At 43.8% G+C, this 18274-nt stretch overlaps 1 protein-coding gene across 3 annotated transcripts in view; it reads right to left on the reverse strand.

Annotated features, from left to right (window-relative positions):
- FLACC1 (flagellum associated containing coiled-coil domains 1) overlaps positions 1–18274 on the reverse strand; it is a 112202-nt gene that overhangs the window by 71649 nt on the left and 22279 nt on the right. For all 3 annotated transcript variants that reach the window (XM_033945414.1, XM_033945412.1, XM_033945413.1), the window contains exon 6: positions 1535–1671. In XM_033945414.1, the coding sequence (XP_033801305.1) occupies positions 1535–1671 (137 nt within the window). The remainder of the gene's footprint in view (positions 1–1534; positions 1672–18274) is intronic.

Consider the following 18274-nt stretch of genomic DNA (forward strand, 5'->3'; position numbering starts at 1 on the left):
GCGTGGTCCTTCCCATACACTGCTGGACCACCAGGTATAATGGAAAACGTATGCGGGGGCTTAAAAAAAATCGGGCTGGGATGGGAGATGAGTGAGGAGGGCTGCTGTATAGCTTTGGAGGGCAGGGAGGGAAGGGGGCTAGGTGGAGAGCCTGGTAGGGAAGGGGGATGGGTGCAGAGCTTTGCAGGGAAGGCAGGGAAGGGGGCTGGGTGCAGAGCTTGGTAGGTAAAGGAGCTGGGTTCAGAGCCTTGCAGGGCAGGGAGGGAAGGGGCCTGGGTGAGAGCCTGGCAGGGGAGGGCGTGAGGGAGAGGACACTGGGTGCAGATCCTGGCAGGGCACGGTACTTGAATATTAAGCCCCTGGGGAGAAAAATGGGGGGTCTCGACTTATATTCGGATCAACTTATATTCAAATATATACATAAATGTTCCAAAGCTTAAAGGAATTCTATGAGCATCAGAGCATTTACCTCCCCAGCCTGTTGTAGAAACTCTACCCAGTGGTGTAGTAAGGGGGGGATGCAGGGCAGCGGTCTGCCCCAGGTACAGTCTTTGTAAGGGCGTAGGCACCCGTCCTCCTCTCTGCCCCGCTCCTTCCTGACTCCCCCTGCTGTGTGCATGCACCCCCTTCCCTTCCTGCCTATGCCAGTGTTGCCTCTCTCTGATGTTACTTCTGGGCCCCGCTCACCCTTGCTACACCACTGCCAATACTGCAGTTTTGTAAAAGCCAGTGTGTTTTAATTATTTTTAAGAGGCATGATATTTAGTCGTGCCATTAAAAAACGATTAAAAACTCATGGTGCTGTAGGTGCCCTCCAAGACTGGCGTCTGGTGACACTAAAGCCTGGAAGTGGGCATGTTTAGGAGTGGCGCTGGACTTCAGTGTCACTAGGCATCACTGGCCACAATTCTGCAAGGACCCTAAGTGCCAGAAATGAAGGTCTGTAAAACCTTGGCCTACATTTCCAGCATCTAGACTCCTTGCTAACTGCGATTCTGTAAGTGGGGCCTGTCTGTGATTGAGATGTGGCAGGCAGCCCCTTGCTTCCTTTTGCCATTTCAGGGCAAAACTTTGTGTGCCATTTATAGAATAAGGGGGATAGTGCTCAAATGGAAAGCTTAACATCACAAATACACACCCATTAAAATCTGTAGTTGTAAGTATGGTTTTATTGCTTTACTTTAAAGCCACTGCTTTATATTGCCAGTAGTCATAGCAGGAAGGTTTAACACAGCAGAATTGTGGTTTTTTTTTGTTCAACAACTGCATAAAATAGGATTTAAAGAGGGATTGGACAAGTTCCTGAAGGATACGGGGATTGAGGGATATAGACAGAGGTAGAGATAGGATCATGAAAGGGTATAGATAAAAGAAAAATGGGGATTAAAGAGTTTTAGACAAAGAATCACTTACAGGTCATGGACCTGATGGGCCGCCGCGAGAGCGAACTGCTGGGTGAGATGGACCCCTGGTCTGACCCGGCAGAGGCAACTTCTTATGTTCTTAAAGTGCCAAAATCATTTTGGCAGATTACCTGGGTGGGCTTTCCTTATCTACTTTAGTCTGAAAGGTTGTTCCAAAAAATTCTTCTCCCAGTGTGACAGAGATTCGGTCTTTCTTCCGAGTCATGTGGTACCCAGGTGAGATTAATATACACTCCTCCTTTTTATTCTGAGGAAGACAAAGAATCATTAATGAAGGAAAGCTGCTATTACTGCAATTCTAGGGTTATCAAAATTATAAATGCTATAACATGGAAACACAGAAAATGATGCTAAACCCATCTAAGGTGCTCATTTTGAAAGCTGCTGAAGCAGCACAGACTGACACAGTAAACTAGTAAAATCTTTCACAGAGGTAGCTGTGTTAGTCTGATGCAAAGAAAATGATAGAGGCAAGTGGCATCTTGTAAACTAAACTTATTGAGGAATGAACTTTTGAGAACCAGAGGTCCATCTCGCCCAGCGGTCCGCTCCCACGGCGGCCCATCAGGCCTAGTGCCTGAACAGTGGTCCCTGATTAATTTTGTAACTTACCTCTAATCCCATCCCTATAATCTACCTCTACTCTTATTCTGTACCCCCCAATCCCTTTGTCTTCCAAGTACCTATCCAAAGCTTCTTTGAACCCCTGTAGCGTGCTCCTGTTTATCACATCCTCTGGTAGCGCGTTCCATGTATCCACCACCCTCTGTGTGAAAAAGAACTTCCTGGCGTTTGTTCTAAACCTCTCCCCTTTCAATTTCTCTGAGTGCCCCCTTGTACTTATTGATCCCCTTAATTTGAAAAATCTGTCCCTGTCTATTTTTTCTATGCCCTTCATGATCTTGAAGATTTCTATCTTCTCCTCCCTGTTTCTTACTAAAAAAAATATAAAAAAGCACAAAAAAATCCTTCTCTTTCCTCTGTTAAATCTTATTTCCTCTTCCTGCATTTTTGTTTAAAATACTGTGTTTTAGGTGGTATAGAGCCTATATTTCTGGTGCCTGTGGCTCAGGGTGACTAAAGTAGGGAAAATCCTGTTATAAATCCTGTGTTTTAGGGTAGCACTGATAGAACCTGCAGTTTTGTTTAAAATACTGTGTTTTAGGTGGTATAGAGCCTATATTTCTGCCTTACTAGTAGTCCCACCAACCCCAGGGACCACTATTCATATATAGAGACCCATATAATCAGGACTACTCAAATCAAGTCACTTCACAACCAATCAAGATGACCTTTATTCTATGCAATCACTGTGGTGCTTTAATTCCAAGACATACTATTTGAAGGCTTAAGGCTTGCCCCATCTGTCTTCAACTTGCCAGTATTAAGGAGGAGCTCTGCAAACTTAAACAGGAATTGAGTACAATTAAAGCAGCTTCCATCACTCCACAAAATCATACTAACTTACCACCTCTACCTCAAAGAATAAAACAGCCCAGGAATAAATGGGTCACAGTAGGCTCAGGAAGACTGCGACATGTAACACAGAAACATCCACCTTCACTAATATTACCTCTACAGAATTCCTTCGCTCCACTAGTGCACTGCGATACTCAGGAAAACAGAAGGGAGGTGGGACTGGAACCAATGAAGGAAACTCAAGAGAACAAGCGCACCCTAAGTACAAATAAAAAAGCCAAAAACAGAAAACTATTACTGTTGGGGGATTCCATCATCAGAGGCATTAACCTTGGAACACAGGGCGAGGAGACCAAAATAGTGAAATGTCTTCCAGGATCCTCAGCTACCAGGAGTTCCAGGCAAATACTGACTATAATTAAGGAAGAAACTAAGGATTTTAACACTGATGTTAAGAACATAAGAACATAAGCAATGCCTCTGCTGGGTCAGACCTGAGGTCCATCCTGCCCAGCAGTCCGCTCACGCGGCGGCCCAACAGGTCCAGGACCTGAGTAGTAATCCTCTATTTATACCCTTCTATTCCCTTTTCCAGCAGGAAAATGTCCAACCCTCTCTTAAATCCCAGTACTGTATTCTGCCCTATAACGTCCTCCGGAAGCGCATTCCAAGTGTCCACCACACGTTGGGTAAAGAAGAACTTCCTGGCATTCGTATTGAATCTGTCCCCTTTCAACTTTTCCGAATGCCCTCTTGTTCTTTTATTTTTTGAAAGTTTGAAGAATCTGTCCCTATCTACTCTCTCTATGCCCCTCATGATCTTATAAGTCTCTATCATATCCCCTCTAAGTCGCCTCTTCTCCAGGGAAAAGAGACCCAGTTTCTCCAATCTCTCAGCGTATGAAAGGTTTTCCATCCCTTTTATCAGACGTGTCGCTCTTCTCTGAACTCTCTCGAGTAACGCCATATCCTTCTTAAGGTATGGCGACCAAAACTGGACACAGTATTCCAGGTGTGGGCGCACCATCGCCCGATACAGCGGCAGGATAACTTCTTTTGTCCTGGTTGTAATACCCTTCTTGATTATACCTAGCATTCTATTCGCTCTCTTAGCAGCTGCTGCGCACTGTGCCGTCGGCTTCATTGACCTGTCCACCATTATCCCCAAGTCCCTCTCTTGGGTACTCTCATTCAATAACATCCCTCCCATCGTATAGTTGTACCTCGGGTTTCTGCTTCCCACATGCAATACTTTACATTTCTCAACGTTGAACTTCATTTGCCATTTTGTCGCCCATTCCCCTAGTTTGTTCAAGTCTCTTTGCAATTCCTCACAGTCCTCTTTAGTCCGAGCTCCCCTAAATAGTTTGGTGTCATCTGCAAATTTTATTATCTCACACTTCGTCCCTGTTTCTAGATCATTTATGAATATATTAAATAACAGCGGCCCGAGCACCGAGCCCTGCGGAACACCACTCGTGACCCTCCTCCAGTCAGAGTAGTGGCCCTTCAACCTTACCCTTTGTTTCCTACCTGCCAACCAGTTTCTGATCCATCTATGTACGTCTCCGTCCACCCCATGGTTCTTCAGTTTCCGGAGTAATCGTTCATGAGGCACCTTGTCAAAGGCTTTTTGGAAATCAAGGTATATGATGTCTATGGGGTCACCTCTGTCCATCTGTTTGTTAATTCCTTCGAAGAAGTGTAGTAAGTTGGTTAGGCACGATCTCCCCCTGCAGAAACCATGTTGGCTGGTTATCAAAAGTTTGTTTCTTTCCAAGTGATCATCGATGTTTTCTTTTATCAGTGCTTCCGCCATTTTTCCCGGAACCGAGGTCAGACTCACCGGTCTGTAGTTTCCCGGGTCACCTCTTGATCCCTTTTTAAAGATGGGCGTGATGTTGGCCGTCTTCCAATCCTCCGGGATCACGCCTGTTTCCAGGGATAGGTTGCATATTTGCTGCAGTAGTTCTGCTATCTCCTCCTTTAGTTCCTTCAGAACCCTTGGATGGATTCCGTCCGGACCTGGAGATTTGTCAATTTTTAGTTTATCTATCTGCCTGCGCACATCTTCAAGGCTCACTTCCATGAATGTTAATTTTTCTGCTTGATTTCCAATGAAAAATTGCTCAGGTTCCAGTATGTTGGTTGTGTCTTCGTTCGTAAATACAGACGAAAAGAACATGTTCAGTCTTTCCGCGACTTCTTTCTCCTCCTTCACTACTCCCTTCCTGACTCCATCATTCAGCGGTCCCACCTCCTCCCTAGCTGGCTGTTTCCCTTTAACATATCTGAAGAACGGTTTGAAATTTCGAGCCTCCCTGGCTAACCTCTCTTCATACTCTCTTTTGGCTTTTCGAACCACACGGTGACATTGTTTTTGATACTTCCTGTGCTCTATCCAGTTCCCTTCAGTTTTGTCCTTTTTCCATCTCCTGAATGAATTTTTCTTATTACTTATCGCTTCCTTCACTATTTTAGTCATCCACATCGGGTCCTTTATTCGACTCTTTTTGCTCCCCTTTCTGAATCTAGGGATGTACAGATTTTGCGCCTCGCTCACCGTATCCTTGAAAAAAGACCAGGCATGTTCTACCATCCTCCATTTCTTGGAAGTGTTCCTAAGTTTCTTCCTTACCATTTTCCTCATTGCTTCATAGTTTCCTTTTCTGAAGTTGAAAGTTGTTGCCATGGTTCTCTTTCCTTTTGGTATTCATGCTTCAACCTTGAACTTGATCATGTTATGGTCACTGTTTCCCAACGGTCCCACTACTTCCACTTCCTTTGCAGGTCCCATTAACCCATTTAGGATTAGATCCAAAGTGGCATTTCCTCTCGTCTGTTCTCTAACAAGCTGCTCCATGAAGCAATCTTGTGTAGCCTCCAGGAATTCTGTTTCCCTAGCGCATTTTGAGTTTCCAAGACTCCAGTCTATCCCGGGGTAGTTGAAGTCTCCCATAATAACTGTGCAACCGTTTTTGCATTCTTGTTTCATCTCGGCTTCCATTTCTTTATCGATATCTCCGGTTTGCCCGGGTGGACGATAGTATAGGCCCATTTTTATTTCATGTCCCTTTCTATCTGGTATTTTAACCCATAGCGATTCCAGCTTATTGGTCGTCTCCGCTGTGTCTATTCTTGTCGATTGTATGGTTTCTTTTATGTATAGGGCTATTCCACCTCCTTTCTGTCCTGACCTGTCCTGGCGATAGAGCTTAAGTTTGTTATCCATCTGGGAACAAATGACCTGGCCAACAACTCCACACTTGCAGCACAGAAAGCTTTTCGGGAGCTTGGTGAGGGCGTGAAACCTTTTGTAAAGACTTTAGCTTTTTCTGAAATACTGCCTGCATATGGAAAAGGAGAGCAAAGAGTGAAAAACACAGAGGACTTTAATAGATGGCTCAGAGCCTGGTGTCATCAAGAAGGCTTCAGGTACATAGGAGGATGGGGAAATACATGGAAGGACAAGAAGCTATATTGCACTGATGGGCTACATATTACTACAGCAGGAAAAAGAAACCTTGCAGAGAAATTTAGACAATATTTTTCTAGGCATTTAAACTAGAAGGTGGGGATGGTGTATGTACGAAGGACAATTATAGAGACCACCCCCGGCAAAAGAAAAGATGTGATAGTAGTAAAGGCTGCAACATAAGCAATATCAGCAACTCATTTCTTAGTATTACAACGGAAAGTGAAACGACACAAAAATCCATACGAAAAAGGAGATTATCGCTGAAAAATAGCTGGAAAGCGATGACCACAAATGCTCGCAGTCTAAGCAACAAAGTTCATGATCTGCAAGCCCTGATATTAGAGGCAGATCTAGATATTGTTGCTATCACAGAGACATGGTTCAGTGAATCACATGGATGGGATGCAAACATACCGGGATATAATCTTTTTAGGAAGGACAGAGATGGTCATAAAGGTGGAGGAGTAGCTCTCTATGTAAAGATCAATATCCAAGCGACCGAAATGCAAGGGACCTGGGGAGAGGAAGAAGCGATATGGATTGCTCTGAAAAGAGAAGATGGAACTTCTATCTACGTGGGTGTAGTCTACAGACCTCCGACTCAATCGCAGCAAATTGATAAGGATCTGATTGTGGATAGCCAAAAGTTTGGAAGGAAAGAGGAGGTTCTGCTGTTGGGAGATTTCAACCTGCCGTATGCGGACTGGAATGTTCCGTCTGCGGAATCGGAAAGAAGTAGGGAGATTGTGGATGCCTTTCAAGAGGCTCTGCTCAGACAAATGGTGATGGAACCCACAAGGGAAAAAGCGATATTGGATCTGGTCCTCACAAATGGAGAGAGTATCTCTAATGTTCGAGTGGGTGCTCACCTGGGTAGTAGCGATCATCAAACGGTTTGGTTTGATATAACGGCAAAAGTGGAGAGCGGCCGCACGATACTTAAAGTCCTAGATTTCAAACGTATGGACTTTAATGCAATGGGAAAGTACCTGAAGAAAGAGCTGTTAGGATGGGAGGACATAAGAGAAGTGGAAAGACAGTGGTCTAAGCTGAAAGGAGCGATAAAAATGGCTACGGACCTTTATGTGAAGAAAATCAATAAAAACAAGAGAAAAAGGAAGCCGATATGGTTCTCCAACCTAGTGGCTGAGAAAATAAAGGCGAAAGAGTTGGCGTTCATGAAATATTAAAAAACCCAAGAAAAGGATAGCAGAAAGGACTACAGGGTGAAACTGAAAGAAGCCAAGAGAGAGATACGTTTGGCGAAGGCACAGGCGGAAGAACAAATGGCTAAAAATGTAAAAAAGGGAGATAAAAATTTTTTCAGATATATTAGTGAAAGGAGGAAGATAAAAAATGGAATTGCTAGGCTAAAAGATGCTGGGAACAAATATGTGGAGAGTGATGAGGAGAAAGCAAATGTGCTAAACAAATATTTCTGTTCTGTGTTCACAGAAGAAAATCCTGGAGAAGGACCGAGATTGTCTGGCAAAGTTACACGAGAAAATGGAGTAGATTCTGTGCCGTTTACGGAGGAGGGTGTTTATGAGCAACTTGAAAAACTGAAGATGGACAAAGCGATGGGACCAGACGGGATCCATCCCAGGATACTAAGGGAGCTCAGAGAGGTTCTGGCGAGTCCTATTAAAGACTTGTTCAACAAATCTCTGGAGACGCGAGTGATTCCTGGGGATTGGAGGAGAGCGGATGTGGTCCCTATTCATAAAAGTGGTCACAGGGATGAAGCAGGAAACTACAGGCCGGTGAGCCTCACTTCAGTTGTTGGAAAAATAATGGAAGTGTTGCTGAAAGAAAGGATAGTGTATTTCCTTGAATCTAATGGGTTACAGGATCCGAGGCAACATGGCTTTACAAAAGGTAAATCGTGCCAAACGAACCTGATTGAATTTTTTGATTGGGTAACCAGAGAGCTGGATCGAGGACATATGCTAGATGTAATTTACTTGGATTTCAGCAAAGCCTTTGATACAGTTCCTCATAGGAGGCTGTTGAACAAACTTGAAGGGCTGAAGTTAGGACCCAAAGTGGTGAACTGGGTCAGAAACTGGCTGTCGGACAGACGCCAGAGGGTGGTGATTAATGGAAGTCGCTCGAAGGAAGTAAAGGTGACTAGTGGAGTCCCTCAGGGTTCGGTGCTGGGGCCAATCCTGTTCAATATGTATGTAAGTGACATTGCTGAAGGGTTAGAAGGAAAAGTGTGCCTTTTTGCAGATGATATCAAGATTTGTAACAGAGTAGACATCGAAGAGGGAGTGGAGAATATGAAAAAGGATCTGCAAAAGTTAGAGGAATGGTCTAATGCCTGGCAACTAAAATTCAATGCAAAGAAATGCAGAGTAATGCATTTGGGGATTAATAATAGGAAGGAACCGTATATGCTGGGAGGAGAGAAGCTGATATGCACGGACGGGGAGAGAGACCTTGGGGTGATAGTGTCCAAAGATCTAAAGGCGAAAAAACAGTGTGACAAGGCAGTGGCTGCTGCCAGAAGGATTCTGGGCTGTATAAAGAGAGGCGTAGTCAGTAGAAGGAAGAAGGTGTTGATGCCCCTGTACAGGTCATTGGTGAGGCCCCACTTGGAGTATTGTGTTCAGTTTTGGAGACCGTATCTGGCGAAAGACGTAAGAAGACTTGAGGCGGTCCAGAGGAGGGCGACGAAAATGATAGGAGGCTTGCGCCAGAAGACGTATGAGGAGAGACTGGAAGCCCTGAATATGTATACCCTAGAGGAAAGGAGAGACAGGGGAGATATGATTCAGACGTTCAAATACTTAAAGGGTATTAACGTAGAACAAAATCTTTTCCAGAGAAAGGAAAATGGTAAAACCAGAGGACATAATTTGAGGTTGAGGGGTGGTAGATTCAGGGGCAATGTTAGGAAATTCTATTTTACGGAGAGGGTGGTGGATGCCTGGAATGCGCTCCCGAGAGAGGTGGTGGAGAGTAAAACTGTGACTGAGTTCAAAGAAGCGTGGGATGAACACAGAGGATTTAGAATCAGAAAATAATATTAAATATTGAACTAAGGCCAGTATTGGGCAGACTTGCAAGGTCTGTGTCTGTGTATGGCCGTTTGGTGGAGGATGGGCAGGGGAGGGCTTCAATGGCTGGGAGGGTGTAGATGGGCTGGAGTAAGTCTTAACAGAGATTTCGGCAGTTGGAACCCAAGCACAGTACCGGGTAAAGCTTTGGATTCTCGCCCAGAAATAGCTAAGAAGAAAAACAAAAAAAAAAATTTAAATTGAATCAGGTTGGGCAGACTGGATGGACCATTCGGGTCTTTATCTGCCGTCATCTACTATGTTAATATGTTACTATGTCTCCTCTAAGTCTCCTCTTTTCCAGGGAGAAAAGCCCTAGCTTTTTCAGTCTGTCAGTATATGAGAGGTCCTCCATGCCCTTTATTAGCTTAGTTGCTCTTCTCTGGACCCTCTCAAGTACCTCCATGTCCTTCTTGAGGTACGGTGACCAGAACTGAACACAGTACTCCAGGTGCGGGCGCACCATAGCACAATACAGGTAATAGCAGCTCTCTGCATATGTATGCAATATACATATGTAAATGTCAACATTTCTACATGGAAATTGTTGCAGCACAGCAACTAAATTTGGTATACTTTCAATGTCTTTTACTCTCTCTATATAATAAATTTCATTGAAAACGGAATACCCTATATTATCCACCCCCTATCTTCTCTCAATAACTCTATCTTCTATCTACAGATAGATGCAGGATGACTTCCTTTGTCCTGGTCGTGATACCCTTCTTAATGATACCCAACATTCTGTTTGCTTTCCTTGAGGCTGTGGCACACTGCGCCGACGCCTTCAATGTTGTGTCTACCATCACTCCCAGGTCTCTTTCAAGGTCGCTCACCCCTAGCGCTGATCCCCCCATTTTGTAAGTGAACATCGGGTTTTTTTCCCCTATATGCATGACCTTGCATTTCCCTTATATGCATGACCTTGCATTTCCCTATGATGAAACTCATTTGCCACTTTTTGGCCCATTTTTCCAGTGTTGTCAGATCTTTTTGGAGATCTTCGCAGTCCTCCATGTTATTGACCTTGCGATATAGTTTGGTGTCATCCGCAAATTTAATAACTTCACATTTTGTTCCTGCCTCCAGGTCGTTAATGAATATATTGAATAGGAGCGGTCCCAGCACCGACCCCTGTGGAACTCCGCTCATGACCCATTGCCAGTCTGAGTAATGTCCCTTTACTCCAACCCTCTGTTTCCTGTCCGCCAGCCAGTTTTTGATCCATCGGTGGACCTCCCCTTGCACCCCATGGTTCCATAGCTTCCTTAGTAGTCTTTCATGTGGCACCTTGTTGAAGGCTTTTTGGAAGTCAAGGTAAATTATATCTATGGATTCCCCTTTATCCACCTGGCTGGTTATCCCCTCAAAGAAGTATAATAAGTTCGTGAGGCATGACCTGCCCTTGCAGAAGCCATGCTGGCTCGACTTTAGCTGCCCATAGTTGTCGATGTGTTCCCAGATGCTGTCTTTAATCAGTGCTTCCATCATCTTTCCCGGGACCGAGGTCATGCTCACCGGCCTGTAGTTTCCTGGGTCTCCCCTTGAGCCTTTCTTGAAGATGGGCGTGACATTTGCTATTTTCCAGTCTTCCGGAATCTCTCCAGTTTTTAGGGATAGGTTGCATATTTGTCGAAGTGGCTCAGCTATTTCATTCCTTAGTTCCTTGAGTACCCTTGGGTGAATGCCATCCGGACCTGGCGATTTGTCGCTCTTTAGCCTGTCTATCTGCCTGAGGACATCCACCTTGCTCACCTCTAGCTGGATCAGATTTTCATCCTGCTCTCCTTTTACGATCTCCTCGGGCTCTGGAATGTTGGTTGTGTCCTCCCTCGTGAAAACTGACGTGAAGAACTTATTTAGCCTGTCAGCTATCTCCTTTTCCTCTTTTACCACTCCCTTTCTGTCCCCATCATCCAAGGGTCCCACTTCCTCCCTTGCTGGTTGCTTCCCCTTAACGTACCTGAAGAATGATTTGAAGTTTGTTGCTTCCCCTGCCAGTCTCTCTTCATATTCTTTTTTTGCTTTCCTAACCACTCGATGACACTCCTTTTGGTGTTTTTTGTGTTCCTTTTGGTTCTCCTCTGTTTTGTCCTTTTTCATTTTTTGAATGATGCTTTCTTGTCACTTATCGCCTTTTTCACTGCATTTGTTATCCACACTGGGTTTTTTGTTCTATTTTTTTTGCACCCTTTCCTGTACTTGGGGATGCACAGGTTCTGTGCTTTGTGCACTGTATGGTCCAGGCATTTTCTACGGACTCCATCTTCCTTGCGCTGTCGTTGAGTTTCTTTCCCACCATTTTCCTCATGGCATCATAATTCCCTTTTTTGAAGTTAAGTGCAGTCGTTGTAGTTCTTTTCACCTTTGATGATCCAATTTCTAGCCTGTACTGGATTGTGTTGTGATCGCTGTTTCCTAATGGGGCTAGTACCGCCACCTCCTTAGCGGGTCCCCCTAGTCCGTTGAGGTCAATGGCTGTGGAGATATCAAGAAGGGTTGAGTGAACTTTGATTGTAACCTCGAAGCTGTCTTAGATGCAATCAAAAATGTATTTCATTAAAAGAAGATGGATATAAACTAATAGGATTAAGGATAATGAGTCCCTTAATTCCTTGAGTAAAACCCTGGCCAAAACAATCACCTATATGTGCTGTTGAGCATTCTAAAAGCTGGCTTAGAGATTTTTCTCCACATACTTATATTCCTTTTGTGAAACTAGTGAATTTCCTTATAGCTAGAAAATGACACAGGGACAAATTTGTCCCTGTCCCTGCAGGATCTATCTCCATCCTAGTCCCATTCCTATGAGTTTTTGTCCCTGTTCCTGCCCCATCCTTGCAAGTTCTGTCTTCATCTGCACAAGGGACAAAACTCATAGGAATGGGCCTGGGATGGAGATAGATCCCATGGTGACAAATTTATTTGTGTCATTCTCCATGACCTCTTTGAAAACTTTACATAGTATGGATCTCCACAGGTAATAGCAGCTCTCTGCATATGTATGCAATATACACATGTAAATGTCAATATTTCTACATGGAAATTGTTGCAGCACAGCAACTAAATTTGGTATACTTTCAATGTCTTTTACTCTCTCTATATAATACATTTCATTGAAAATGGAATACCCTATATTATCCACCCCCTATCTTCTCTCAATAACTCTATCTTCTATCTACAGCTGGGTAAATAGCCTCAGAATTAGGATGACTGCTTTGTCATATATATCAATAGCAATACGTTTCACTAGTTTCAATCATAGGCTATATCATAGGTGGTATAGCCTATGATTGAAACTAATGAAACATACTACTATTGATATACATGACAAAGCAGTAATCCTAATTCTGAGGCTATTTACCCACCTGTAGATAGATGATAGAGTTATTGAGAGAAGATAGGTGGTGGATGATATAGGCTCAGGGTGACTAAAGTAGGGAAAATCCTGTTATAAATCCTGTGTTTTAGGGTAGCACTGATAGAACCTGCATTTTTGTTTAAAATACTGTGTTTTAGGTGGTATAGAGCCTATATTTCTGACTCACTAGTTTTTAGCCATTGTGTCTGATTAGGTGGGGAAGGGAGGGGCTCTGTTTTACTTCTAAGGTTAATTGCATTATCTTTGGGACATTGCTGTGAACAAGGCTGCCCTGTAAACATCTAAAAGCTAAGTTACTCAGCATTTCATATTCTGCTCTTTTGACTGGTTTTCAGCATTATATCTGCTTAATTTCTCTTCTCCTCCCTGTTTCTTACTAAAAAAATATAAAAAAGCACAAAAAATCCTTCTCTTTCCTCTGTTAAATCTTATTTCCTCTTCCTGCATTTTTGTTTAAAATACTGTGTTTTAGGTGGTATAGAGCCTATATTTCTGGTGCCTGTGGCTCAGGGTGACTAAAGTAGGGAAAATCCTGTTATAAATCCTGTGTTTTAGGGTAGCACTGATAGAACCTGCAGTTTTGTTTAAAATACTGTGTTTTAGGTAGTATAGAGCCTATATTTCTGCCTTACTAGTAGTCTTACTTATAGTCCCACCAACCCCAGGGACCACTATTCATATATAGAGACCCATATAATCAGGACTACTCAAATCAAGTCACTTCACAACCAATCAAGATGACCTTTATTCTATGCAATCACTGTGGTGCTTTAATTCCAAGACATACTATTTGGAGGCTTAAGGCTTGTCCCATCTGTCTTCAACTTGCCAGTATTAAGGAGGAGCTCTGCAAACTTAAACAGGAATTGAATACAATTAAAGCAGCTTCCATCACTCCACAAAATCATACCAACTTACCACCTCTACCTCAAAGAATAAAACAGCCCAGGAATAAATGGGTCACAGTAGGCTCAGGAAGACTGCGACATGTAACACAGAAACATCCACCTTCACTAATATTACCTCTACAGAATTCCTTCGCTCCACTAGTGCACTGCGATACTCAGGAAAACAGAAGGGAGGTGGGACTGGAACCAATGAAGGTAACTCAAGAGAACAAGCGCACCCTAAGTACAAATAAAAAAGCCAAAAACAGAAAACTATTACTGTTGGGGGATTCCATCATCAGAGGCATTAACCTTGGAACACAGGGCGAGGAGACCAAAATAGTGAAATGTCTTCCAGGATCCTCAGCTACCAGGAGTTCCAGGCAAATACTGACTATAATTATGGAAGAAACTAAGGATTTTAACACTGATGTTGTTATCCATCTGGGAACAAATGACCTGGCCAACAACTCCACACTTGCAGCACAGAAAGCTTTTCGGGAGCTTGGTGAGGGCGTGAAACCTTTTGTAAAGACTTTAGCTTTTTCTGAAATACTGCCTGCATATGGAAAAGGAGAGCAAAGAGTGAAAAACACAGAGGACTTTAATAGATGGCTCAGAGCCTGGTGTCATTAAGAAGGCTTCAGGTACATAGGAGGATGGGGAAATACATGGAAGGACAAGAAGCTATATTGCACTGATGGGCTACATATTACTACAGCAGGAAAAAGAAACCTTGCAGAGAAATTTAGACAATATTTTTCTAGGCATTTAAACTAGAAGGTGGGGGTGGTGTATGTACGAAGGACAATTATAGAGACCACCCCGGCAAAAGAAAAGATGTGATAGTAGTAAAGGCTGCAACATAAGCAATATCAGCAACTCATTTCTTAGTATTGCAACGGAAAGTGAAACGACACAAAAATCCATACGAAAAAGTAGATTATCGCTGAAAAATAGCTGGAAAGCGATGACCACAAATGCTCGCAGTCTAAGCAACAAAGTTCATGATCTGCAAGACCTGATATTAGAGGCAGATCTAGATATTGTTGCTATCACAGAGACATGGTTCAGTGAATCACATGGATGGGATGCAAACATACCGGGATATAATCTTTTTAGGAAGGACAGAGATGGTCATAAAGGTGGAGGAGTAGCTCTCTATGTAAAGATCAATATCCAAGCGACCGAAATGCAAGGGACCTGGGGAGAGGAAGAAGCGATATGGATTGCTCTGAAAAGAGAAGATGGAACTTCTATCTACGTGGGTGTAGTCTACAGACCTCCGACTCAATCGCAGCAAATTGATAAGGATCTGATTGTGGATATCCAAAAGTTTGGAAGGAAAGAGGAGGTTCTGCTGTTGGGAGATTTCAACCTGCCGTATGCGGACTGGAATGTTCCGTCTGCGGAATCGGAAAGAAGTAGGGAGATTGTGGATGCCTTTCAAGAGGCTCTGCTCAGACAAATGGTGACGGAACCCACAAGGGAAAAAGCGATATTGGATCTGGTCCTCACAAATGGAGAGAGTATCTCTAATGTTCGAGTGGGTGCTCACCTGGGTAGTAGCGATCATCAAACAGTTTGGTTTGATATAACGGCTAAAGTGGAGAGCGGCCGCACGATACTTAAAGTCCTAGATTTCAAACGTACGGACTTTAATGCAATGGGAAAGTACCTGAAGAAAGAGCTGTTAGGATGGGACGACATAAGAGAAGTGGAAAGACAGTGGTCTAAGCTGAAAGGAGCGATAAAAATGGCTACGGACCTTTATGTGAAGAAAATCAATAAAAACAAGAGAAAAAGGAAGCCGATATGGTTCTCCAACCTAGTGGCTGAGAAAATAAAGGCGAAAGAGTTAGCGTTCATGAAATATAAAAAAAACCCAAGAAGAGGATAGCAGAAAGGACTACAGGGTGAAACTGAAAGAAGCCAAGAGAGAGATACGTTTGGCGAAGGCACAGGTGGAAGAACAAATGGCTAAAAATGTAAAAAAGGGAGATAAAAATTTTTTCAGATATATTAGTGAAAGGAGGAAGATAAAAAATGGAATTGCTAGGCTAAAAGATGCTGGGAACAAATATGTGGAGAGTGATGAGGAGAAAGCAAATGTGCTAAACAAATACTTCTGTTCTGTGTTCACAGAAGAAAATCCTGGAGAAGGACCGAGATTGTCTGGCAAAGTTACACGAGAAAATGGAGTAGATTCTGCGCCGTTCACGGAGGAGGGTGTTTATGAGCAACTTGAAAAACTGAAGATGAACAAAGCGATGGGACCAGACGGGATCCATCCCAGGATTCTAAGGGAGCTCAGAGAGGTTCTGGCGAGTCCTATAAAAGACTTGTTCAACAAATCTCTGGAGACGGGAGTGATTCCTGGGGATTGGAGGAGAGCGGATGTGGTCCCTATTCATAAAAGTGGTCACAGGGATGAAGCAGGAAACTACAGGCCGGTGAGCCTCACTTCAGTTGTTGGAAAAATAATGGAAGTGTTGCTGAAAGAAAGGATAGTGTATTTCCTTGAATCTAATGGGTTACAGGATTCGAGGCAACATGACTTTACAAATGGTAAATCGTGCCAAACGAACCTGATTGAATTTTTTGATTGGGTGACCAGAGAGCTGGATCGAGGACATATGCTAGATGTAATTTACGTGGATTTCAGCAAAGCCTTTCATACAGTTCCTCATAGGAGGCTGTTGAACAAACTTGAAGGGCTGAAGTTAGGACCCAAAGTGGTGAACTGGGTCAGAAACTGGCTGTCGGACAGACGCCAGAGGGTGGTGGTTAATGGAAGTCGCTCGAAGGAAGGAAAGGTGACTAGTGGAGTCCCTCAGGGTTCGGTGCTGGGGCCAATCATGTTCAATATGTATGTAAGTGACATTGCTGAAGGGTTAGAAGGAAAAGTGTGCCTTTTTGCAGATGATACCAAGATTTGTAACAGAGTAGACACCGAAGAGGGAGTGGAAAATATGAAAAAGGATCTGCAAAAGTTAGAGGAATGGTCTAATGCCTGGCAACTAAAATTCAATGCAAAGAAATGCAGATAATGCATTTGGGGATTAATAATAGGAAGGAACCGTATATGCTGGGAGGAGAGAAGCTGATATGCACGGACGGGGAGAGGGACCTTGGGGTGATAGTGTCCGAAGATCTAAAGGCGAAAAAACAGTGTGACAAGGCAGTGGCTGCTGCCAGAAGGATTCTGGGCTGTATAAAGAGAGGCGTAGTCAGTAGAAGGAAGAAGGTGTTGATGCCCCTGTACAGGTCATTGGTGAGGCCCCACTTGGAGTATTGTGTTCAGTTTTGGAGACCGTATCTGGCGAAAGACGTAAGAAGACTTGAGGCGGTCCAGAGGAGGGTGACGAAAATGATAGGAGGCTTGCGCCAGAAGACGTATGAGGAGAGACTGGAAGCCCTGAATATGTATACCCTAGAGGAAAGAAGAGACAGGGGAGATATGATTCAGACGTTCAAATACTTAAAGGGTATTAACGTAGAACAAAATCTTTTCCAGAGAAAGGAAAATGGTAAAACCAGAGGACATAATTTGAGGTTGAGGGGTGGTAGATTCAGGGGCAATGTTAGGAAATTCTACTTTACGGAGAGGGTGGTGGATGCCTGGAATGCGCTCCCGAGAGAGGTGGTGGAGAGTAAAACTGTGACTGAGTTCAAAGAAGCGTGGGATGAACACAGAAGATTTAGAATCAGAAAATAATATTAAAGATTGAACTAGGCCAGTTACTGGGCAGACTTGTACGGTCTGCGTCTGTGTATGGCCGTTTGGAGGAGGATGGGCAGGGGAGGGCTTCAATGGCTGGGAGGGTGTAGATGGGCTGGAGTAAGTCTTATCAGAAATTTCGGCAGTTGGAACCCAAGCACAGTACCGGGTAAAGCTTTGGATTCTCGCCCAGAAATAGCTAAGAAGAAAAAAAAAAAAAAAAAATTTAAATTGAATCAGGTTGGGCAGACTGGATGGACCATTCGGGTCTTTATCTGCCGTCATCTACTATGTTACTATGTTACTATATGTTACTATGTGTTCCTAAATGAATCCAACTTTTCTTCCTCTCTCCTCCACCCCCATTAGCAACATGTCTCCTTCTCTCTCTCACTATCCTTCTCTCATTCCCTCCCTTGCTGCAAAGGGAGTGGGGAAAGAGAGAGAGAGATCGAGGGTGCATCTCTCCCACCCCCTCTACTGCCAAAACCAAAATTTCTCCCTCTCTCATCCCTCAGATCATGTGCAGCATATTTCACCACTGCCCACCAGCCCATTGCCCATTTCTCCTTCTATCACCCCACTCCAGCACAATGCCACATCGCTCCATCACTATGTCCAACAATCCTCCCCTTTGCATCCCCTTCAATATGTCCCTCTGTTTCCTCTCTATCACCATATCCAACATTTTTCCCTTTCATCCTTCTATTCTCCATGCATCTCTACCTCACTCATCTCTCTCCCTATGCCCAATTTTCCTCTTTCTTCCTTTCTTCATGTACACCATCTCTTTCCCTCTCACTCACACACTCATGTCCAACAATTCTCCCTTTTTATTCCCTCCCTTCTATTTCCCAAGTTAGTGCCCCCTTCCTCCCTCCCTTCTGAGCCCCATGTTCAT

Source organism: Geotrypetes seraphini, chromosome 5 (genome assembly GCF_902459505.1).
Source record: "Geotrypetes seraphini chromosome 5, aGeoSer1.1, whole genome shotgun sequence".
In the NCBI taxonomy this organism is placed as follows: Eukaryota; Metazoa; Chordata; class Amphibia; order Gymnophiona; family Dermophiidae; genus Geotrypetes; species Geotrypetes seraphini.